At 34.8% G+C, this 24,949-nt stretch overlaps 2 protein-coding genes across 15 annotated transcripts in view; both read left to right on the top strand.

Annotated features, from left to right (window-relative positions):
- Positions 1–2,898: 2,898 nt before the first annotated feature.
- The window catches only part of LOC127239521 (B3 domain-containing protein Os12g0591400-like), a 35,899-nt gene continuing 13,848 nt past the window's right edge, over positions 2,899–24,949 (top strand). The window contains exons 1-8 of one of the 14 annotated variants that reach the window (XM_051257713.1): positions 20,276–20,428; positions 20,567–20,656; positions 21,523–21,574; positions 22,025–22,158; positions 22,298–22,467; positions 22,788–23,184; positions 23,884–24,062; positions 24,148–24,471. In XM_051257713.1, coding sequence (XP_051113670.1) covers positions 22,354–22,467; positions 22,788–23,184; positions 23,884–24,062; positions 24,148–24,153 — 696 coding nt within the window. In that variant the 5' untranslated portion in view covers positions 20,276–20,428; positions 20,567–20,656; positions 21,523–21,574; positions 22,025–22,158; positions 22,298–22,353 and the 3' untranslated portion in view covers positions 24,154–24,471. Of the gene's footprint in view, positions 2,916–9,092; positions 9,298–9,385; positions 9,476–10,058; positions 10,275–20,275; positions 20,479–20,566; positions 20,662–21,216; positions 21,456–21,522; positions 21,575–22,024; positions 22,159–22,297; positions 22,468–22,787; positions 23,185–23,883; positions 24,472–24,949 lie in introns of those variants that run through there. The other 13 variants (XM_051257705.1, XM_051257704.1, XM_051257709.1 and 10 more) reach the window with 13 other exon arrangements.
- LOC127239524 (B3 domain-containing protein Os12g0591400-like) lies at positions 10,201–13,262 on the top strand. Its single transcript, XM_051257718.1, has 6 exons — positions 10,201–10,393; positions 10,843–10,976; positions 11,116–11,276; positions 11,597–11,993; positions 12,693–12,871; positions 12,957–13,262. Exons 3-6 carry the CDS (start codon positions 11,163–11,165, stop codon positions 12,960–12,962), a joined length of 696 nt encoding a protein of 231 aa, XP_051113675.1. The 5' UTR covers positions 10,201–10,393; positions 10,843–10,976; positions 11,116–11,162; the 3' UTR covers positions 12,963–13,262.

Raw genomic sequence — 24,949 nt, forward strand, 5'->3', positions numbered from 1 at the left:
AAGATGGTTACTTTCCATTGTGTTGTTTCTAGCCCTCAGTCAAGGATGGAAAATTTTTCAATTAGATGTTAACAATTCTTTTCTGCATGGAGACCTTAATGAAACGGTCTACATGATACCACCAGAGAGGTGTCTAGACCTTTTTAAGAATAATTTTTTAAACAAGCTCCTCGACTATGGAATGAGAAGCTAAAGACAGCTATGCTAGAGTTTGGGTTTACTTAATCTCTTCATGATTACTCTCTTTTTGTTAGGATTGTCAATGGTTTGATCACTGTTTCGTTAGTTTATGTTGATGACATTTTAATTATTGGCGATGATGTAAATTTTATTCCTTGTTTTAAGCAGTTCTTGCATGACAAATTCAAGATTAAAGATCTTAGAATTGTTCAATACTTCTTAGGAATAGAGGCAATTTAGTATAATAAAGGTCTTATGTTTTGTCAAAGAAAGTATACACTTGAATTACTTGCTCAGGATGGAGTTCTTGGCTGAAAATCAGCCCTTGTTCCAATGGAACAAAATTTGAAACTTTATAATATTGTGACAGAAAATGACTCGCTTCCGTCTGACCCTGTTGTATATCAGCAGCTTGTGGGAAAATTGATATATCTCACTATGACACGTCCTGACATAGCTTTTTTTTGTTCAAGTACTAAGTCAGTTCATGCATAAACCCGAACAGTCTCATCTTGGTGCTGCTTTTAAGATTTTAAAATACTTCAAAGGTTCCCCTTGTCAAGAACTACTATTGAAGTCAGTTGAAACACCACTTAGAGCGTGCTCAACATCGCATGGTGCATACAGCTAACGCCCATCGCCATGAGCTCACCTTTCAGATTGGTAACTTGGTATTCTTGATGGTCAGACCCTATCGCCAAGGCAGCTTGCGCCAGGGCACCCATCACAAGCTCATGCCCAAATTTTATGGACCATTTCGCATACTTCGCAGCGTAGGAAAGGTAGCATATAAGCTGAATTTGCCAGCCACTAGTCGTATCCATCCTGTGTTTCATGTATCTCAACTTCGTCAAGTGTTGGGCGTTCACTCAGTCGAGCCTCATTTACCCGACATCCTAGAGGTCGAGCAGCTGCCTGTTTATGATCCTGAAGCAGTTTTTGATAGACGACTAATCAAACGTGCCGGAAGTATGGTTCCTCAAGTCTTGGTACTGTGGCGCGGTCTTCATCTGGATGATGCGACTTGGATCGAAGAGGAACAGTTCTGTGCTCAGTTCCCAACCTCCTGCCTTGAGGACAAGGCAGTTATTAAGGGAGATGCAATTGATACGCGGTGGGCGCAACCAAAAGTTTATTCACGACGAGGGAAGAAAGAGCAAGTGTGCTTTGGGCTAATTGTGGCAATGGCCTGAAGCCTAAGTTTATTATTAATTACCTTAGTTCTTTATTTTATTATTTGATTAATAATTATTCCATATTTATCTTGGAATGTAATCTCAATCTATTGAAATGTTTCCCATTGAACAATATGAAGGTCTTTGAAGTTTATCCAAAAAAGAAGCACTGCACGTCCACTCCTCTCTGCTCTGTTCGTCTCTATTGTTTACAACCTAGTTTGGTGGCAATTTGTATCTTGATTCGCAACATGAACCACTGTAACATAGATTCATATTCATATCTCTTTCTTACTCTTATATTTAATCATTAAAATGTATATTAAACTGAATGTTTTCATTTTGAAATGACAAAAATACTTCTGATTGAGTTGGTGTGGTAGGATAGTGCGATACTCCAACCCGTAAAGCTACGCAAAGCCGGACGTATCGTAATTGTAGACTGACCTCGTAGGTCAACACGGTCCTTCCAGCGAACTTATATGCCTTTAAATTGCTTTTATAATCAATTATGTAGTAGCGTTTGCGTGGTAGTTTAAATATGATGTATTTGGTATCATTGTCAAGAAGTGAGAATTGTTTGAGAACTTGTCCTGTTTTTCTATTTCTGCGCCAACACAATCTTTCTAAAGATTGTAAATAGAAGCATACTACTGCTTATGTAGCCTTAGGCTATATTAGTTCTACGACTTTTGCTAATTTTGGCGGAGTGAAGCACAGTATCTCTAATGCATCAGAGTGCGTTCTATTTCAGTTCTTGTTGTGATTAGAAAATTAGTACAAAACATGCTTAATGTAATTATATTTTAAATGGGTTTTCTTTCCCTATTGTCTGCGAATTGCTCTTGGTGATAGCACAGCTTGGGTCTCAACCTCTCCTCTCATTTTTATTTTTCAATCAGATTTTTTTGCTTATGTTTTTGTTGGTTAATCAATGTGATTCAAATCCTTCTAATTTTTCTTTCAACTACAACAGGAACTGACCATTCAACTTCTTAACTTTGTAGAAGCTGTTATACTGCATTTTCTACACAGAAAATGCTGTAGCCTATATATGTACACATTCCCCAGATTTTATCCCGCCTCAGGTAATCCTCTTACTACATCGTAATAATATAAAACGGAAATTTATACTCCTACCTTGTAAAATCACTTTATATGATTTATGTACAACATTGTATTATATTGTTCTGTACTTTTAGGCAGCGATAGCTCTATAAATATTCTTTTACCGGTATCATTATATATAAACTTACAAATAAAATTAACTAATAGGTTTAATTTTATTAAAAAAACATACGAACAATTTATCTTTTCTAATTTAAATAGATACTAGTGACACTTCAAATTTTAATTACGACACTAAAATTTTTCACTGGTAGCATATTTATTAAATTGTAAAAATTTCCCTAGTAAATTCACTGGTGACACAACCGTGATTTAAAAATACTTCCGCCGCCCTAACTTTTAGGTTATCCAAATATTTGCATGGATAGAAGTTTGTTACGTATGACTGCTAAAGTATGCTGTCTTAAGCCCTCCACAAAGATCTTACATGAGGTAAATGTTGTTTAGTTACCATTGCCGAAATATATTCCAGTTCCTACCAGGTGGTCACGGAAATATATATGATTGAATAATATACTGCTATGCAGCTTATTTGCTTACTTCCTATTAACATCCGATCTTGTCTTACAGATTTTGGCGACGAGGTTGGCATGGCCTGCTCATCCTAGCTCATGGAATACCAAGACCTCTAGTACTAAATACGATGTCGCATTAGAAGTAGTTGAATTTTGAAGCATTAAGATGAAAACGCTGTTCAAGTCCCATGATCTGTGGGACTTTGTCGAGACCGGATACTTGGAGCAAGATCCTGATGAAGCGATATTGAGGGAGAATAAGAAAAAATATTCCAAGGCGCTGTTCTTCATACAACAAGCAGTCCACGACTCAATCTTTTCGAAGATTTCATCAGCTTCAACATCAAACGAAGCATGAACACCTTGAAAATGGCATTTCAAGGATCTGCGAAGGTTCTTACCGTGAAGCTTCAAACTCTCAGACGTGATTTAGAAACTGCGCATATGAAGGAAGGAGAAACAGTGCAAGATTTTCTCACTAGAGTCTCTGGAGTCGTAAGCCAAATGAAGTCCTACGGTGAAAGGTTAAAATTGTGGTTGCAAAAATTCTTGGAGTTTGACTCCAAAATTTGATCATGTGGTTGCCGCTATTGAAGAGTCAAAGGATTTGATCGCATATTCCTTTGATGAATTGATGGGTTCACTGCAATCCCATAAAGCGAGGTTGAGCAGATCGGAAGAAAAATACGAGAGAAAGCTTTTCATGTTAAAGGTGATTCATCGCAGCAGAAAAATGAACCGAAATATGCAGGCATTAGAGGACGTGGAAGAGATCGCTACCAAGCGAGGAATGGTCGTGGCAGAGGACGGGGAGATGCACACTTCAATGATCGGACCAATAATCAGCATGGTAACAATTTACAAGGCAATAGAAGTCATGTGCAATGCTATTATTGCAAAAGGTTTGGACATGTACAAGCTGATTGCTGGAAGCGAGAAAAACTGACTCGTTATGCAGAACAACGAGATGATGAACTCAATTTGTTTTTGACCAGCCGAGGTGATACAACCACTTCTAAGAACATATGGTTTGTGGATAGCGGTTGTTCTAATCACATGACAGGGATAAAGTCGTTGTTTAAGGAGATTGACGAAACTTACAAGTTACAAGTAAGGCTCGGAGAGCAGAGGCATCGTTGAAGTCAGGAATGATCGGGGTAATAAACAAATGCAAGTTGAGAGCAGAGGCATCGTTGAAGTCATGAATGATTTGAAGCTCCTTTATGATGTTTATTTTGTTTCTACGCTGACTCAAAATTTGTTGAGTGTTGGGCAACTCATTGATTGTGGATATGCCATTTTGTTCGACAATTCGTCATGCGTGATTAGACATAAAAATATTTGGTCAAGTGATTGTCAATATTCAGACGGCAACCAAATTATTTCCACTTGAAGTGTCAAAAGTTGATGAATGTGTACTTGGTGCCAAAGCAGCCTGCGAGTCTAAATTGTGGCATTTAAGGTATGGGCATTTAAATGTGAATGGTTTGAAATTGTTGAGTCAAAAGGATATGGTTTATGGCTTGCCTAAAATTGAATACTTGGAGTTATGTGAGGGCTGTGTTCTTGGCAAACAAGCAAAGAGATCTTTTCCGATAGGACTTTCTAGACGTGCATCTACTTGTCTTGAGCTTATACATGCAGATTTGGTAAGCCCGATGATAACAAAATCTCTCGGTGGGAGCAGATTCTTCTTGTTGCTAACCGATGATTAGAGTCGGATGAGCTGGGTTTATTTTCTACAAGCCAATTCAGAAATATTCGATATGTTCAAAAAATTCAAGGCTCTTGTGGAAAATCAATCCGGAAAATATGTAAAGGCGCTGCGTACAGACAGAGGTGGTGAGTTTGTATCTCACAAGTTTAATCAATTTTGTGATGAGCATGGCATACAAAGAGAATTAACAGCCCCATACACTCCGGAGCAAAATGGTGTCGTCGAGCGCAAAAATAGAACAGTCGTGGAGATGGCAAGAAGCTTGCTGAATTCCAAAGGACTTCCAGATATGTTTTGGACTGAGGCAGTAGCGACAGCAGTGTATTTTCTTAATTTATCTCCTACAAAGGCTGTTTTGAACCGCACACCATATGAGGCTTGGAATCGAAGGACACCGAGAGTAAGCTTGATGAAAAAATCAACAAAATGCATTTTTCTTGGCTATTGTTCACAATCCAAAGCCTATATATTGTACGATCCTATTGCGGGCAAAGTTATCATAAATAGAAATGTGGTTTTCGATGAAAAGCAAGCTGGAAGTGGGATAACAGCTCAGGGAACATTGCCGTTTGAGTTTTTGGTGAAAATGAGAGCATTGGAAGGGATATACAGCAGCTGCCTTCACCATATTCTTTAGGCTCGTCATCACCATCTTCACCTAGACTCATACCTGAAGGATCAAGAAGCAATTATGATGATGAAACTCCTCCACTCAGGTTTCGATCATTGGATGAAATATATGCAGATTCTTATTCTAAGTTTGTAGGTGATCCTATAACCATTCAAGAAGCAGTGAAGGGAGAAGAATGGCGTGCAGCGATGAAGGATGAAATAACCTCAATTCAAAAAAATAAGACTTGGGAATAGGTAGATCTTCCGGAAGGAAAAAAACCAATTGGAGTTAAATGGGTTTTTCGAACAAAATATGGAGCTGATGGAGCGACTTGTGGCCAAGGGGTATGCACAACATCAGGGAGTTGATTACGTCGACACTTTCTCTCCGGTTGCACGATTTGAGACAGTGAGAATCCTTCTTGAATTGGCTGCAAAATTAAATTGGCTGATATACCAATTTAGTGTGAAATTAGCTTTTCTAAATGGTGATTTAAAGGAGGAGGTTTATGTCACTCAGCCTGAAGGATTTATAATTGAAGGTAACGAGGAGGAGGTGTACAGGCTGCACAAAGCCTTGTACGAGTTAAAACAAGCTCCGCGTGCATGGTATGAAAAGATAGATTCCTATCTTTGTGAAAATGGATTTGAGCGAAGCAGGAATGAGCCCACATTATATGTGAAGAAGCAAGGTAAAAAATGATTTTCTCATTCTTTGACTTTATGTTGAAGCAAATGAGAAACAATTCAAAAGGTTGATTGCAGGATTTATTTATTTGGCGTGTACACGTCCACACATTGCTTTCTCAGTGGGAGTACTTTCCAGGTTTATGCATTCCCCTCCACAACATCACTTTGGTGCTGCAAAAGGAGTGTTACACTATGTTGCTGGAACAGTCCAATTTGGATTATGGTATAGCCATGCATCCGATTTCAAGTTGATCGGTTATACGGACAGCGATTGGGCACGATGTTTGGAGGACAGAAGAAGCACCTCTGGTTACGTGTTTAGTCTTGGATCTGGTTCGATATGTTGGAGTTCGAAGAAGCAAGAATCTACAGCACTTTCAACGTCTGAAGCTGAATACGCAGCAGCGACAACATCAGCCTGTCAAGCAGTTTGGCTACGTCGTATTCTTGCAGATTTTGCTCAAGTCCAATCTGAACCAACGGAGATATTTTGTGACAATAACGCAGTGATTTCCATGTCGAAGAATCCAACCTACCATGGAAGGACAAAGCAGATAGATATAGATATTCGAGTACACTTTATTCGAGATCTTGTGTCAATGAATTTAGTAACTTCAAAGTATTGCAGTACGCATGAGCAGGTGGCTGACATCATGACCAAGTCACTTACTCGAGACAAGCATATTCACTTCCGATCGAAGCTTGGTGTTTGCACTTTCGAATCAAGGGGGAGTGTTAAGATTTGATTCAAAAATAATTAGGATATATTTTATATTTATTAATTACTATATTCAGTTTTAAAAGGTGGATTTGATTAATAATTATTCCATATTTATCTTGGAATGTAATCTCAATATATTGAGATGTTTCCCCTTGAACAATATGAAGGACTTTGAAGTTTATCCAAAAAAGAAGCACTGCACGTCCTCTCCTCTCTGCTCTGTTCGTCTCCATTGTTTACAACCTAGTTTGGTGGCAATTTCTATCTTGATTCGCAACATGAACCACTGTAACATAGATTCATTTTCATATCTCTTTCTTACTCTTATATTTAATCATTAAAATTTATATTAAAATGAATGTTTTCATTTTGAAATAACAAAAATACTTCTGATTGAGTTGGTGTGGTAGGATAGTGCGATACTCCAGCCTGTAAAGCTACGCAAAGCCGGACGTATCGTAATTGTAGACTGGCCTCGTAGGTCAACACGGTCCTTCCAGCGCACTTATATGCCTTTAAATTGCTTTTAAAATCAATTATGTAGTAGCGTTTGCGTGGTAGTTTAAATATGATGTATTTGGTATCATTGTCAAGAAGTGAGAATTGTTTGAGAACTTGTCCTGTTTTTCTATTTCTGCGCCAACACAATCTTTCTAAAGATTGTAAATAGAAGCATACTACTGCTTATGTAGCCTTAGGCTATATTAGTTCTACGACTTTTGCTAATTTTGGCGAAGGGAAGCACAGTATCTCTAATGCATCAGAGTGCGTTCTATTTCAGTTCTTGTTGTGATTAGAAAATTAGTACAAAACATGCTTAATGTAATTATATTTTAAATGGGTTTTCTTTCCCTATTGTCTCCTCTCATTTTTATTTTTCAATCAGATTTTTTTGCTTATGTTTTTGTTGGTTAATCAATGTGATTCAAATCCTTCTAATTTTTCTTTCAACTACAACAGGAACTGACCATTCAACTTCTTAACTTTGTAGAAGCTGTTATACTGCATTTTCTACACAGAAAATGCTGTAGCCTATATATGTACACATTCCCCAGATTTTATCCCGCCGCAGGTAATCCTCTTACTACATCGTAATAATATAAAAGGGAAATTTATACTCCTACCTGGTAAAATCACTTTATATGATTTATGTACAACATTGTATTATATTGTTCTATACTTTTAGGCAGCGATAGCTCTATAAATATTTTTTACCGGTATCATTATATATAAACTTACAAATAAAATTAACTAATAGGTTTAATTTTATTAAAAAAACATACGAACAATTTATCTTTTTTAATTTAAATAGATATTAGTGACACTTCAAATTTTAATTAGGACACTAGAACTTTCCACTGGTAGCATATTTATTAAATTGTAAAAATTTCCCTAGTAAAATCACTCGTGACACAACTGTGATTTAAGAATACTTCCGCCGCCCTAACTTTTAGGTTATCCAAATATTTGCATGGATAGAAGTTTGTTACGTATGATTGCGGAAACTTGTCATTTCTTACACATTACACTTCTTTGTTTGACATACAATAATGAACATGCTATTTATTGTAATTGCGGATATAACTAACCCCTTTTACGTTTACCAATAAAATGGGATTCAATTAATTGAAAGTAGCTTAATTTTAGAAAATATTAACGGAAATAACGTCGGTATCCAAACTAAATTAACTACTCTATGTTTGATTCAATAAAGTCAAAATAAACTTTAAATATCTATTATTAAACCTTGATAAATTATTTTTGTCTAATTTTGGCGTATATATGTATATTCAAAATGTCAGTGTAATGTGTTCTTATAAGGTTCCCTTATGTACCAACAACACTTAGATTTGGATATATATATATATTATGTCTCTTATATCTAATTTCTAGAGCTCAGAATTGTTTTAGGGATAGTTAAGGTCCTAATTGACTCTACTTATCACATAGTAAATGTATACATAAGATATGGCTAGAATTAATGCTATTATCATGCGTCGCCAGTCAATGCTATGTATAGTGCTACGTGTGATATATGATAAGATCAATGATGGCATGCATTGTCAGTATTGATACTATGTCAACATGTATTTTTGTGTTACAAGCAATTAGAGCACGTGCTTTGGGTCTTTTTATTATATAATAATTAGGATTAATTCTAATTAGCACAGTAAGTGCTGCTGTTTTAAATGTGTCAAGATGAACTAATGAACCTTTAAGGTGGTCCTAAGAAGTACCATATTCTCTCACTTTTCTTGGACAGGTGGGTTTCTGCAAGTTGATCTACTAGATAAACTGATGCTGAAAATATTTTCTATCAGATGCTGTATATATAAAATGTTGGAAGAGAGTTGCAGTCTCCAATATTCGACAAGTCTTGTGCATGTATACTTACTTTATGATACAAACATATTCTGTCACAGCCACTCGGTCTATTAATGATCACTCCAGCCTGAATTAAACTGCTAAAGTATGCTGTCTTAAGCCCTCCGCAAAGATCTTACATGAGGTAAATGTTGTTTAGCTACCATTGCCGAAATATATTCCAGTTCCTACCAGGTGGTCACGGAAATATATATGATTGAATAATATACTGCTATGCAGCTTATTTGCTTACTTCCTGTTAACATCCGATCTTGTCTTACAGATTTTGGCGACGAGGTTGGCATGGCCTGCTCATCCTAGCTCATGGAATACCAAGACCTCTAATACTAAATACGATGTCGCATTAGAAGTAGTTGAGTTCAGATTTATTACCGCTCCGTATATATGCTTACATTCTTGATTCAAATTGAGATGTCAAATGTTAAGTTTTGCTCAGCACTACACTAATGGATCCCTGAATCCTCTACCATTGGTGACAAAGATCAAACTGGTTGTTTGTATTCCTACTAATGAAAATATGCGTAGATGGTTGAAGATTTCTTCTGAAGAATGAACATCAACAGGGCAGTATTAAATATATATAATTCCCCAAGAAACTTTGTAGTTTTCATTGAATCCCTAGTTAATCTTCGCAGCCAATGTAGAATGATGTCTGCGTTTTGCTAGCTCGCTCCACCGTCTTGCTTTAATAGCGTACCAAGACAAGACAAGACAAGGCATTAGTAATATATATATACATATATATTCATATGTATGGAATTATACAACTATAATTTGGGCCTGTATTATTATTTTCATCCTCTATAAAAATAACCTAAAGACAAGAAGATAAAAAATAGTGAATTGGGATTTTTTTTTTTGACAAACTGTCCATATAAAAAAATGAAAATCAAAGCCCTATTGGAAAACCCTAATTTGTGTGCAGCAAGAGAAGACGTGTTGCCCTTGCCCTAAACGAAGAACTGCAGTTGAGGCCAGGCGCCGCAATAATTATCAAAAATACCCTCTCTATAAAACCCCTGCGTCCATTTCCACTCTTCACACCCTCGAAACCCATTTCTTAGTTTGTATGGCCATTCCAATATCGCTGCTGGCAGACTTATATCTATATCTATCTATATATACCAAGGCTTCCCCTTGACGATATATACGTGAGGAAGTCATTTGTAGTGTCTTTTCTTTCTGTAAAACTCAGAATTGTTGATTTCTATCTTGCAGATCCCTTGAGTTGCGCTTTAATTCTCCGGCTCCTTAATTTGTCCATCTGAAGGTAATATATGGTTCCATGTTCTGGATGTGATCTCATCTCTTTCTCTACTCTATCCTTTCTCTTTTCACAATCTCGACTTTTTCTTTCATGGAAAGTAAAACTAGGGTTTTGATATAAGAGTTGGTGGATTTTTAAATGATTTATTATGATTATTGTTTCATCGATTTGGGGTTTTTTCAAGGAAAGTGAACTTAAGGTTTTGATTTCTTGGTTGATCTACTTTATAAATGATTCTCTCATTAAAAAATTTAGAATCGATAAGATGAGCATCAGATCTAATTATAAGAAAACCACATCCCATTATTTTTATGATTTTTCTTACATTTTATTTTCTTTAAGTTTTTTTTTGTTTTTGTTAAAATTAGATCTGATCTAAGCTGTGGTTTTTCTTTTTTGGAAAATTATATACTCAATCCTATAGGGATGTCTTGGTTTGTGTTTGAACGCAGCTTAGGAAGATCCAAAGCAAATTTACACCGGCTGCTCCTAGAATACAACTCGATCGAGGGCGATCAAATCAGGACCACGATGGAGCAGAAGGTGTATGTTCACAATGGATAAATGGTGCCATATCTATGATCAGGTATCAATGAAAAAAGCTTATATAAATAATGTTAATATATATATATATATATCGGTTCTTGGGTTATTAAATCTTGGGATTTGGAGTGGCAGTTATTTTGAAACAATTTAAAGTGATTTTTGAATGTTCTTCTTTTCAGTAACATCTAGGTAAATCAAGGTTAAAAAAATCCAAAAACCAAAAAAGATGGCTTATAAACGTCATGAGGGCTCCATATCTCATCTGACAGAGAAGGAGTTATCACCGTCAATTCCCCGTTTTTTCCATGTACTGAATGATGCTCATGTCTTACATGCACTGGTACTCTCTCATTCATGTTGAATTTTTGGACTTCTTATTCTTAACCTTTGGGAGAATGCTGCTTGTAATCACATTGTAATATGTAGTGTCTATTATTATGGGATGTAAACATAGTTTGGCGAACAATTATTGAACTTTAAGTAATTTACTACATTACACAACTATCCTCTCATCACCCCCACAAACTTGTTGGGTACTAAGTTTTATAGTTTTAGGATGTTTAGTAGCAAAATTGTTGATATGTGTAGATGAAATTCTTTTATAATTTCTGCAATTTTTATAAAGCATGCATCCTTGTAAAAAATTTAATATTTTTGCAGCGCTTGCCATCTTCATTTGCTCCAAAGGTGGAGCACTTGGTGGACCAAGAAATCCTCCTTGAGGATTTATGTGGGCAGATATGGCCTGTGACTCTATCATATGTTGACAATGCATTATCATTCGCATTGGGATGGGAAATATTTTATAGGGACCATGCTCTTGAGGGGGGATGTTCCTTGATATTTAACTATGTAGGAGAGAGGCACATGTCTGTTCAAATATATGATCCAAGTGGTTGCGAAAGAACTTGCTTCACCTATCCAGTGCGGCAACTGAACAATCAGAACTGCTATAATGTTGGGGTTGAGGAGATTTCTGAAATGGGATCAGCTCCTCGAACTGCAGCCATGGGGATGCCTCAAAGAAAGGGAGTCTCTATTTCCGATATCCATAATGGTGAGATAACTTCTACCTCCCTACTTATTTCCTCTAGTTTTCTAACGTTAACAATAGATTCAATGGTATTTTGTTTTCGTAAATATTGTCCTATTTCTTACATTTGTTTAGTTGCTTTAGTGAATAGGCTAGTGTTTATTTTCGTTTGTTCTCATGAGTAGCAGTGGTTGGTCTCTAAAATATGAATGTGCAAACAATCTATTAAGAGTTTGGTCTTGAAACATGAATATTGTAGCTATTTGCGTGTATGTTATTTTCCTTAACAGTTATAATCTGAAAATTATACCTTATGAAGTTGCATATGGGGTTTATTTTATGCCATGGTATCAATCAAAGCCAATTTTATATTAATCTTATAATTTGTTAGATACTATAAATGAGAAACGATATGGAAAAGGAAAAGGGAAAGAGAAAGAGCCAATCATAGGAAGGAAACTGATCCCTGCTAGCCCAAAGATGCCTCCCCCTGGAATACTTTTTGCTTTAGTTGTTTCCCTTATATTTGATCTTTGAAAGAATTTTAAATTCTTGCATTTGTAAATGAACGGAGTTGACATACTCTCTAGATATTTTTATTACTATGTGCTTTATGTCTTATTATCTTATTAGTTTTAACTACATTCGAGGAAAATAATATAAATTGCATGTCATATGGCTTTCAATATTTTTTTAGTTTAATATTCCATCTCAATGGTTTAGGGTTTGGGAAGCCGATGGGAGGTATTGCCAAGGAGAAAATGGGTGCCTCCGGGCAAGTAATCCTAACGAAGGTAGAACTTGTGCATGTAAAACAAGAAATTTGTTTGGAAGAGGAAATGGATGCAACCCCATCTGCAAATGCTAGCCACTCATCAAAGGACCCTATTAGCCCACCGCCCGTATAGTGTTTGCTTTCTTTATTTCACTATTAATTACATCCAATCTTTTGAAACATTCTAAATTCTTGCATTTGTAACGCAATAGAGTTGACACATTCAGATAGGAGCTCTATGGATCTATTCAACTGTAAGTCTTTCCCCTCCCAACCACCTGGATTTTAATATCGGTTCTGTGCTTAAAAACATGGTGTTGTGTGCATTTTTTTCTTAGAAGATGTGAGAGATTTGTGTTTTATTTGATCAAATGTGTGCTTGTTTATATGGGTTATGAATTGCTGGAATTGATCTATTTTGCTTTTTTGGCCATTGGGTTATGTTGTAATTAAATTTGAGTCCTACTGGTATTGATGTGTTTTATTGTTTTTTATTTGTTGGAATTGAGCCATGCTGCTTCCCATTTGTTGGTTTTGTTGTGTATTATTTCTCATTTCTTGGATATTGTTGGATTTATTTGAAGGCATAAAGTAGTATGGCTGGATTAATTATATTAATTTGAAGACATCCTAAATTGAAGTAAATTATCTATAAAATGAACACAACCCAATTTATTTATTTATTTTATTCATGTGAATTACATTGTTTGATCACCTAATCTATTTTTTGATGGTACAATTCTTTGTCAATATTATTCTTTTTCTCCATTTTAAAAACTATTGTATTTTAATGAGACAAATATACTCCTACGATTAAAAAAAGGTGGGTGTAATAGTATTTATGTAAAATAATTATAAACATAAGAGTATGTTTAATACGGAGTGTTGTCTACAATTACTAAAAAAAAAAGTTGTTACTTTATAATTGAACAATCAAAAATAAAAAGATATATATTTTTGTGAATAGACGGCGGGGGTGGAGTCTATAGATATGGCGTTCCTGCTACTTACGACTTAATGATCCTGTTTGAAAATAGGCCGCCATATATATATAATTTTTTTAAATAGGCTTTCGATGCTGAATTTGCCACCCAATGTCAGCGTCACATCCGTGATACCTGTGGATTTTTTTTCCATTCAAAATCAGAATTTTAACTTTGGTTAAAATTAGATCAAATTGTAAGAAAATTTACAATTTATCAGTCAATACTTTTAGAAATTGCTTTACCAGTCAAAATTGTAAAAGAAAAAATTATGGAAAAAAAAGAAGCAAAATAGAAAAAAATACTGTGGTTTACTGAATTTGCTTAAAACTCTTGTAGTACTAAAATTCCAATTTACTTACTTATAATTTCAAAAATGTTGTAAAAACACCCCTCCAAGCAATCAACGCAGCCACCAACCGGAAATTCCAATGCCTTCATCTCCCTGGTCGGTGAGGAAGCTGGCAGCGTCTTTATAAGACCTAGATTTCATCAAACCGCCGGATATGTTATTGGCATCGAAGAAGGCTAGGGCACAAATTTTGGAGCATAAGAATAATTTAGAAATCGATAACAAGGTCAGGCATGTTTTTTTTATTACAATCCAATCAATTTCCTTGACTTCTACTTCTGGGTGAAGAAAATTGTTCGTAGTATTGAAAATGTAGTACAAACTTTTCCCTTTGTGATTTTTCTATCAGATTGATTGGTTAAAATTGTTTGGTAGTGGTTGCATGAGAAATTTTGCTATAGTGTGTTCTAATTTGATCCAATTTTGCCATAGTTGTTTCTTGTCGTGTTTATGATATATGGAAATTCATTGTTGTTGATATTTAAAATAATGTTTGCGTTTCATTCTTTGTGTGTGGGAATGGATCTTCGGTAAATCAAATTTTCTGTAAGCATTATTAAATTAAACAAATGAGTTGAGGATTTGTGGAGTTTTCGAAAGTTGTAAAGGTGATTGGTTTCCAGTGGAGAATTTTTAGGGGGTGGAGGATTCCGACAGGAAGAGAGGTGGGTGGAGGAGCCTCGGGTCAGGAAGGAAGATAGATAGGGAAGGAAGAAGAAGATGGACGTGAACGGCTGACATTTCATCCATGTCAACACCACATCAGCATGGGCGAGACATGGTGGCAAATCCGTACCGGAGGACTATTTCAATGAAAGTTTTTTTCTTGCAAGATAATTTTCAAATAAAATCCATTTAGAGTTGTAAAATGATAAGACATCAATGCAAAACTAAGAAAACTAATTTACCCACCATAAATTATTTTTAATCTTACATTTACTTATAATATTTTATAAATTGTCTTTACTAAAATAAAAATAAGATGATTACGGTGTAAATAAAGAAAAATATATTAATATCAGAATCTATCAAATTTAAAGTGATAGTAAATACAATAATAGAGGGCAAATTTTATAAATATTATATGAATGTATAAATATTGAAATAAATACAACATATTTTGTATTCATTAAATACATACTTAAATAATTAGATATATATAATACATGAGAAAGGGAGACAACAAAACAAGCACATCCAGCATAATTCATCTGAAAATTGAAGTCTCAAGAACAGTGTGTAGCGCTAAACAAGTCATTGGCTAATGAGCATATGGTTATTGATAAATGAAAAACTAAGAAAGAATTCAAATTAAATAATCAAATAAATCATATTGATTTCTAGGAATAGAAAAACAGAGAAAACAAATAAGAATGTTGAAGTTATCTCACTGAATCGGAAACTTCATATGCCCCTTTTTTAAGGTAGGAGTGAGTAGGGTGGGGATCAAAGATTAATTTGCGTATGTGAGCGGACTTGTGAGTAAGAGAAGGATCCTCCTACGCCATAGTTGAATTTGAATACAGAAGAAAGGTTATGGAGGCCGTGCAGTTTCCTATCATGTTGGAAATTGGACAGAAGCCAATACAAACACGTAGAAAGCCACTTTTTTTAGAAGTAAAAACCAAACGCCCCTCTCAAAAACTAATCCAAACGGAGCCTTAGACTATCTAATTTATTTAAATAAATTTCATAGCATCTTTTAGTCATATATAATCAAGTAGTAAGAGCATATGCAATGGCTTAGGTATAAATTTGTTTATATGAGAGCATATATATATATATTGATATATTTTTTCATGCCCATTTATTTGTCTATAAAAGCATATTAAACAAATAAAGTTTAGATACATTTATTTAATAATTGCAAAGAGTTTGTTCACACCAAATGGGGCTACACCAGGATCAATGAATCCCGCTTTCCTTTCAATGATCGCCTCCTTTCTTTTACCATTTTATGCATCTCGTAAATTATAATGCGGACAAGAAACTAAATTTGATTAATACCATGACATAATAAACCACATATATAACTTCAAAACGAAGATGATTTGCACAAAGTTTGAGTCTGATGAGAAAATAAAAGGCACAAAAGAATGCTATAATATTTGTGTTTCAAGACCAAGTCTTGATAAAGTATTTGCACATTCACAATTTAGAAACCATTTAGTCATGACAACACACAATAATAGACATTAGGCAATTATGTATAGCAACAAAATAGATGTAAGAATGTGAAAAAATCAAAAAGAAAAGAAAAAGAAAAAAAAAAGAAAAAAGAGACAATGCAGTGAAGATTGAAGACTCAAAACATATTGTGTTCTACTCTCTCTCCATCCCACATATTATGTAGCCATTGACGATTTTATTTTATTTTATTTCTCAATTTTTAAGGTACTATATAATACTCCCTCAGTACTAGATAATTTGGGTCTATTAGAGTAGATACCGGAATTTAGTAAAATATAATCAGTAAGTAATTTAAAAAGTGTATTACTAAAAATCTTATCGTACAATAAAAATAATTATAGATTAAGATAGCTAGTTTAATTAAGATTAAGATAACTAGTTTGATTAATATTAAGAAAAATAGAAATGATGAAATTTAAAATGTCACTACCAGAAATTGTTTAATAACTTTCGGAGAATTGTTTCAGATTTTGAAATAGATCCGAGGTTAATTTTTTAAAGCCTCGGAATTCGCTTCCGAATGGGACCGGAGGAGTAAATCTCGTTGCCATTTTGGTGGTCTCGGAAAATAGTTTCGGGATTTTCGAGACCAAATCCGAAGAGGAAGTATGCAATTATTAAAAATTGTTTAACAAAATTAATTCAAATTTTTTTCTCCCCCATCTGCTGCCACCGCCAGAGAAGGAGCGCCGTAGAAGAAAAAAGAGAGGAAGAACAAGAAGCCAGCTTCGCCGCTGCTGCCGGAGAAGCTGGAGGAGGAGGAGATCACGCCGTGCCCGCCGCCGTCGTTGCCGGAGAAGAAAGAGGAGAAGTAGAGATGCCAATGCTGTCACTGCCGGAGAAGGAGGAAGAGGAGGAGCAAAACCTGCCGCAAATGCTGTTGCACCGCCGCCATCGCCGTTGCCGCCGCCGCCGAAGAGAAGCAACAGCTGCCGGCGACCTTGTTAAGATTTGATTAAAAAATAATTTGGATATATTTTATATTTATTTTTTACTATATTTAGTTTAAGAAGGTGAATTAGACTAATAATTATTCCATGTTTATTTGGAATGTACTTTTCAGGTTTATGCATTCCCCTTCACAACATCACTTTGGTGCTGCAAAAAGAGTGTTACACTATGTTGCTGGAACAGTCCAATTTGGATTATGGTATAGCCATGCATCCGATTTCAAGTTGATCGGTTATACGGACAGCGATTGGGCACGATGTTTGGAGGACAGAAGAAGCACCTCTGGTTACGTGTTTAGTCTTGGATCTGGTTCGATATGTTGGAGTTCGAAGAAGCAAGAATCTACAGCACTTTCAACGTCTGAAGCTGAATACGCAGCAGCGACAACATCAGCCTGTCAAGCAGTTTGGCTACGTCGTATTCTTGCAGATTTTGCTCAAGTCCAATCTGAACCAACGGAGATATTTTGTGACAATAACGCAGTGATTTCCATGTCGAAGAATCCAACCTACCATGGAAGGACAAAGCACATAGATATAGATATTCGAGTACACTTTATTCGAGATCTTGTGTCAATGAATTTAGTAACTTCAAAGTATTGCAGTACGCATGAGCAGGTGGCTGACATCATGACCAAGTCACTTACTCGAGACAAGCATATTCACTTCCGATCGAAGCTTGGTGTTTGCACTTTCGAATCAAGGGGGAGTGTTAAGATTTGATTCAAAAATAATTAGGATATATTTTATATTTATTAATTACTATAGTCAGTTTTAAAAGGTGGATTTGATTAATAATTATTCCATATTTATCTTGGAATGTAATCTCAATATATTGAGATGTTTCCCCTTGAACAATATGAAGGACTTTGAAGTTTATCCAAAAAAGAAGCACTGCACGTCCTCTCCTCTCTGCTCTGTTCGTCTCCATTGTTTACAACCTAGTTTGGTGGCAATTTCTATCTTGATTCGCAACATGAACCACTGTAACATAGATTCATTTTCATATCTCTTTCTTACTCTTATATTTAATCATTAAAATTTATATTAAAATGAATGTTTTCATTTTGAAATAACAAAAATACTTCTGATTGAGTTGGTGTGGTAGGATAGTGCGATACTCCAGCCTGTAAAGCTACGCAAAGCCGGACGTATCGTAATTGTAGACTGGCCTCGTAGGTCAACACGGTCCTTCCAGCGCACTTATATGCCTTTAAATTGCTTTTAAAATCAATTATGTAGTAGCGTTTGCGTGGTAGTTTAAATATGATGTATTTGGTATCATTGTCAAGAAGTGAGAATTGTTTGAGAACTTGTCCTGTTTTTCTATTTCTGCGCCAACACAATCTTTCTAAAGATTGTAAATAGAAGCATACTACTGCTTATGTAGCCTTAGGCTATATTAGTTCTACGACTTTTGCTAATTTTGGCGAAGGGAAGCGCAGTATCTCTAATGCATCAGAGTGCGTTCTATTTCAGTTCTTGTTGTGATTAGAAAATTAGTACAAAACATGCTTAATGTAATTATATTTTAAATGGGTTTTCTTTCCCTATTGTCTCCTCTCATTTTTATTTTTCAATCAGATTTTTTTGCTTATGTTTTTGTTGGTTAATCAATGTGATTCAAATCCTTCTAATTTTTCTTTCAACTACAACAGGAACTGACCATTCAACTTCTTAACTTTGTAGAAGCTGTTATACTGCATTTTCTACACAGAAAATGCTGTAGCCTATATATGTACACATTCCCCAGATTTTATCCCGCCGCAGGTAATCCTCTTACTACATCGTAATAATATAAAAGGGAAATTTATACTCCTACCTGGTAAAATCACTTTATATGATTTATGTACAACATTGTATTATATTGTTCTATACTTTTAGGCAGCGATAGCTCTATAAATATTTTTTACCGGTATCATTATATATAAACTTACAAATAAAATTAACTAATAGGTTTAATTTTATTAAAAAAACATACGAACAATTTATCTTTTTTAATTTAAATAGATATTAGTGACACTTCAAATTTTAATTAGGACACTAGAACTTTCCACTGGTAGCATATTTATTAAATTGTAAAAATTTCCCTAGTAAAATCACTCGTGACACAACTGTGATTTAAGAATACTTCCGCCGCCCTAACTTTTAGGTTATCCAAATATTTGCATGGATAGAAGTTTGTTACGTATGATTGCGGAAACTTGTCATTTCTTACACATTACACTTCTTTGTTTGACATACAATAATGAACATGCTATTTATTGTAATTGCGGATATAACTAACCCCTTTTACGTTTACCAATAAAATGGGATTCAATTAATTGAAAGTAGCTTAATTTTAGAAAATATTAACGGAAATAACGTCGGTATCCAAACTAAATTAACTACTCTATGTTTGATTCAATAAAGTCAAAATAAACTTTAAATATCTATTATTAAACCTTGATAAATTATTTTTGTCTAATTTTGGCGTATATATGTATATTCAAAATGTCAGTGTAATGTGTTCTTATAAGGTTCCCTTATGTACCAACAACACTTAGATTTGGATATATATATATATATTATGTCTCTTATATCTAATTTCTAGAGCTCAGAATTGTTTTAGGGATAGTTAAGGTCCTAATTGACTCTACTTATCACATAGTAAATGTATACATAAGATATGGCTAGAATTAATGCTATTATCATGCGTCGCCAGTCAATGCTATGTATAGTGCTACGTGTGATATATGATAAGATCAATGATGGCATGCATTGTCAGTATTGATACTATGTCAACATGTATTTTTGTGTTACAAGCAATTAGAGCACGTGCTTTGGGTCTTTTTATTATATAATAATTAGGATTAATTCTAATTAGCACAGTAAGTGCTGCTGTTTTAAATGTGTCAAGATGAACTAATGAACCTTTAAGGTGGTCCTAAGAAGTACCATATTCTCTCACTTTTCTTGGACAGGTGGGTTTCTGCAAGTTGATCTACTAGATAAACTGATGCTGAAAATATTTTCTATCAGATGCTGTATATATAAAATGTTGGAAGAGAGTTGCAGTCTCCAATATTCGACAAGTCTTGTGCATGTATACTTACTTTATGATACAAACATATTCTGTCACAGCCACTCGGTCTATTAATGATCACTCCAGCCTGAATTAAACTGCTAAAGTATGCTGTCTTAAGCCCTCCGCAAAGATCTTACATGAGGTAAATGTTGTTTAGCTACCATTGCCGAAATATATTCCAGTTCCTACCAGGTGGTCACGGAAATATATATGATTGAATAATATACTGCTATGCAGCTTATTTGCTTACTTCCTGTTAACATCCGATCTTGTCTTACAGATTTTGGCGACGAGGTTGGCATGGCCTGCTCATCCTAGCTCATGGAATACCAAGACCTCTAATACTAAATACGATGTCGCATTACAAGTAGTTGAGTTCAGATTTATTACCGCTCCGTATATATGCTTACATTCTTGATTCAAATTGAGATGTCAAATGTTAAGTTTTGCTCAGCACTACACTAATGGATCCCTGAATCCTCTACCATTGGTGACAAAGATCAAACTGGTTGTTTGTATTCCTACTAATGAAAATATGCGTAGATGGTTGAAGATTTCTTCTGAAGAATGAACATCAACAGGGCAGTATTAAATATATATAATTCCCCAAGAAACTTTGTAGTTTTCATTGAATCCCTAGTTAATCTTCGCAGCCAATGTAGAATGATGTCTGCGTTTTGCTAGCTCGCTCCACCGTCTTGCTTTAATAGCGTACCAAGACAAGACAAGACAAGGCATTAGTAATATATATATACATATATATTCATATGTATGGAATTATACAACTATAATTTGGGCCTGTATTATTATTTTCATCCTCTATAAAAATAACCTAAAGACAAGAAGATAAAAAATAGTGAATTGGGATTTTTTTTTTTGACAAACTGTCCATATAAAAAAATGAAAATCAAAGCCCTATTGGAAAACCCTAATTTGTGTGCAGCAAGAGAAGACGTGTTGCCCTTGCCCTAAACGAAGAACTGCAGTTGAGGCCAGGCGCCGCAATAATTATCAAAAATACCCTCTCTATAAAACCCCTGCGTCCATTTCCACTCTTCACACCCTCGAAACCCATTTCTTAGTTTGTATGGCCATTCCAATATCGCTGCTGGCAGACTTATATCTATATCTATCTATATATACCAAGGCTTCCCCTTGACGATATATACGTGAGGAAGTCATTTGTAGTGTCTTTTCTTTCTGTAAAACTCAGAATTGTTGATTTCTATCTTGCAGATCCCTTGAGTTGCGCTTTAATTCTCCGGCTCCTTAATTTGTCCATCTGAAGGTAATATATGGTTCCATGTTCTGGATGTGATCTCCATCTCTTTCTCTACTCTATCCTTTCTCTTTTCACAATCTCGACTTTTTCTTTCATGGAAAGTAAAACTAGGGTTTTGATATAAGAGTTGGTGGATTTTTAAATGATTTATTATGATTATTGTTTCATCGATTTGGGGTTTTTTCAAGGAAAGTGAACTTAAGGTTTTGATTTCTTGGTTGATCTACTTTATAAATGATTCTCTCATTAAAAAATTTAGAATCGATAAGATGAGCATCAGATCTAATTATAAGAAAACCACATCCCATTATTTTTATGATTTTTCTTACATTTTATTTTCTTTAAGTTTTTTTTTGTTTTTGTTAAAATTAGATCTGATCTAAGCTGTGGTTTTTCTTTTTTGGAAAATTATATACTCAATCCTATAGGGATGTCTTGGTTTGTGTTTGAACGCAGCTTAGGAAGATCCAAAGCAAATTTACACCGGCTGCTCCTAGAATACAACTCGATCGAGGGCGATCAAATCAGGACCACGATGGAGCAGAAGGTGTATGTTCACAATGGATAAATGGTGCCATATCTATGATCAGGTATCAATGAAAAAAGCTTATATAAATAATGTTAATATATATATATATATATCGGTTCTTGGGTTATTAAATCTTGGGATTTGGAGTGGCAGTTATTTTGAAACAATTTAAAGTGATTTTTGAATGTTCTTCTTTTCAGTAACATCTAGGTAAATCAAGTAAATCAAGGTTAAAAAAATCCAAAAACCAAAAAAGATGGCTTATAAACGTCATGAGGGCTCCATATCTCATCTGACAGAGAAGGAGTTATCACCGTCAATTCCCCGTTTTTTCCATGTACTGAATGATGCTCATGTCTTACATGCACTGGTACTCTCTCATTCATGTTGAATTTTTGGACTTCTTATTCTTAACCTTTGGGAGAATGCTGCTTGTAATCACATTGTAATATGTAGTGTCTATTATTATGGGATGTAAACATAGTTTGGCGAACAATTATTGAACTTTAAGTAATTTACTACATTACACAACTATCCTCTCATCACCCCCACAAACTTGTTGGGTACTAAGTTTTATAGTTTTAGGATGTTTAGTAGCAAAATTGTTGATATGTGTAGATGAAATTCTTTTATAATTTCTGCAATTTTTATAAAGCATGCATCCTTGTAAAAAATTTAATATTTTTGCAGCGCTTGCCATCTTCATTTGCTCCAAAGGTGGAGCACTTGGTGGACCAAGAAATCCTCCTTGAGGATTTATGTGGGCAGATATGGCCTGTGACTCTATCATATGTTGACAATGCATTATCATTCGCATTGGGATGGGAAATATTTTATAGGGACCATGCTCTTGAGGGGGGATGTTCCTTGATATTTAACTATGTAGGAGAGAGGCACATGTCTGTTCAAATATATGATCCAAGTGGTTGCGAAAGAACTTGCTTCACCTATCCAGTGCGACAACTGAACAATCAGAACTGCTATAATGTTGGGGTTGAGGAGATTTCTGAAATGGGATCAGCTCCTCGAACTGCAGCCATGGGGATGCCTCAAAGAAAGGGAGTCTCTATTTCCGATATCCATAATGGTGAGATAACTTCTACCTCCCTACTTATTTCCTCTAGTTTTCTAACGTTAACAATAGATTCAATGGTATTTTGTTTTCGTAAATATTGTCCTATTTCTTACATTTGTTTAGTTGCTTTAGTGAATAGGCTAGTGTTTATTTTCGTTTGTTCTCATGAGTAGCAGTGGTTGGTCTCTAAAATATGAATGTGCAAACAATCTATTAAGAGTTTGGTCTTGAAACATGAATATTGTAGCTATTTGCGTGTATGTTATTTTCCTTAACAGTTATAATCTGAAAATTATACCTTATGAAGTTGCATATGGGGTTTATTTTATGCCATGGTATCAATCAAAGCCAATTTTATATTAATCTTATAATTTGTTAGATACTATAAATGAGAAACGATATGGAAAAGGAAAAGGGAAAGAGAAAGAGCCAATCATAGGAAGGAAACTGATCCCTGCTAGCCCAAAGATGCCTCCCCCTGGAATACTTTTTGCTTTAGTTGTTTCCCTTATATTTGATCTTTGAAAGAATTTTAAATTCTTGCATTTGTAAATGAACGGAGTTGACATACTCTCTAGATATTTTTATTACTATGTGCTTTATGTCTTATTATCTTATTAGTTTTAACTACATTCGAGGAAAATAATATAAATTGCATGTCATATGGCTTTCAATATTTTTTTAGTTTAATATTCCATCTCAATGGTTTAGGGTTTGGGAAGCCGATGGGAGGTATTGCCAAGGAGAAAATGGGTGCCTCCGGGCAAGTAATCCTAACGAAGGTAGAACTTGTGCATGTAAAACAAGAAATTTGTTTGGAAGAGGAAATGGATGCAACCCCATCTGCAAATGCTAGCCACTCATCAAAGGACCCTATTAGCCCACCGCCCGTATAGTGTTTGCTTTCTTTATTTCACTATTAATTACATCCAATCTTTTGAAACATTCTAAATTCTTGCATTTGTAACGCAATAGAGTTGACACATTCAGATAGGAGCTCTATGGATCTATTCAACTGTAAGTCTTTCCCCTCCCAACCACCTGGATTTTAATATCGGTTCTGTGCTTAAAAACATGGTGTTGTGTGCATTTTTTTCTTAGAAGATGTGAGAGATTTGTGTTTTATTTGATCAAATGTGTGCTTGTTTATATGGGTTATGAATTGCTGGAATTGATCTATTTTGCTTTTTTGGCCATTGGGTTATGTTGTAATTAAATTTGAGTCCTACTGGTATTGATGTGTTTTATTGTTTTTTATTTGTTGGAATTGAGCCATGCTGCTTCCCATTTGTTGGTTTTGTTGTGTATTATTTCTCATTTCTTGGATATTGTTGGATTTATTTGAAGGCATAAAGTAGTATGGCTGGATTAATTATATTAATTTGAAGACATCCTAAATTGAAGTAAATTATCTATAAAATGAACACAACCCAATTTATTTATTTATTTTATTCATGTGAATTACATTGTTTGATCACCTAATCTATTTTTTGATGGTACAATTCTTTGTCAATATTATTCTTTTTCTCCATTTTAAAAACTATTGTATTTTAATGAGACAAATATACTCCTACGATTAAAAAAAGGTGGGTGTAATAGTATTTATGTAAAATAATTATAAACATAAGAGTATGTTTAATACGGAGTGTTGTCTACAATTACTAAAAAAAAAGTTGTTACTTTATAATTCAACAATCAAAAATAAAAAGATATATATTTTTGTGAATAGACGGCGGGGGTGGAGTCTATAGATATGGCGTTCCTGCTACTTACGACT

Source organism: Andrographis paniculata, unplaced genomic scaffold, assembly GCF_009805555.1.
Source record: "Andrographis paniculata isolate CXL003 unplaced genomic scaffold, ASM980555v1 Contig78END, whole genome shotgun sequence".
NCBI lineage: Eukaryota > Viridiplantae > Streptophyta > Magnoliopsida > Lamiales > Acanthaceae > Andrographis > Andrographis paniculata.

What these genes read in the sequence shown, in the direction of transcription:
- LOC127239524 (XM_051257718.1), top strand. Translation starts at nt 11,163, where the DNA reads ATGGCTTATAAACGTCATGAGGGCTCCATATCTCATCTGACAGAGAAG. An exon ending in CTCATGTCTTACATGCACTG is followed by an intron (nt 11,277 to 11,596) that starts GTACTCTCTCAT and finishes ATATTTTTGCAG; the next exon opens with CGCTTGCCATCTTCATTTGC. An exon ending in TATTTCCGATATCCATAATG is followed by an intron (nt 11,994 to 12,692) that starts GTGAGATAACTT and finishes TCAATGGTTTAG; the next exon opens with GGTTTGGGAAGCCGATGGGA.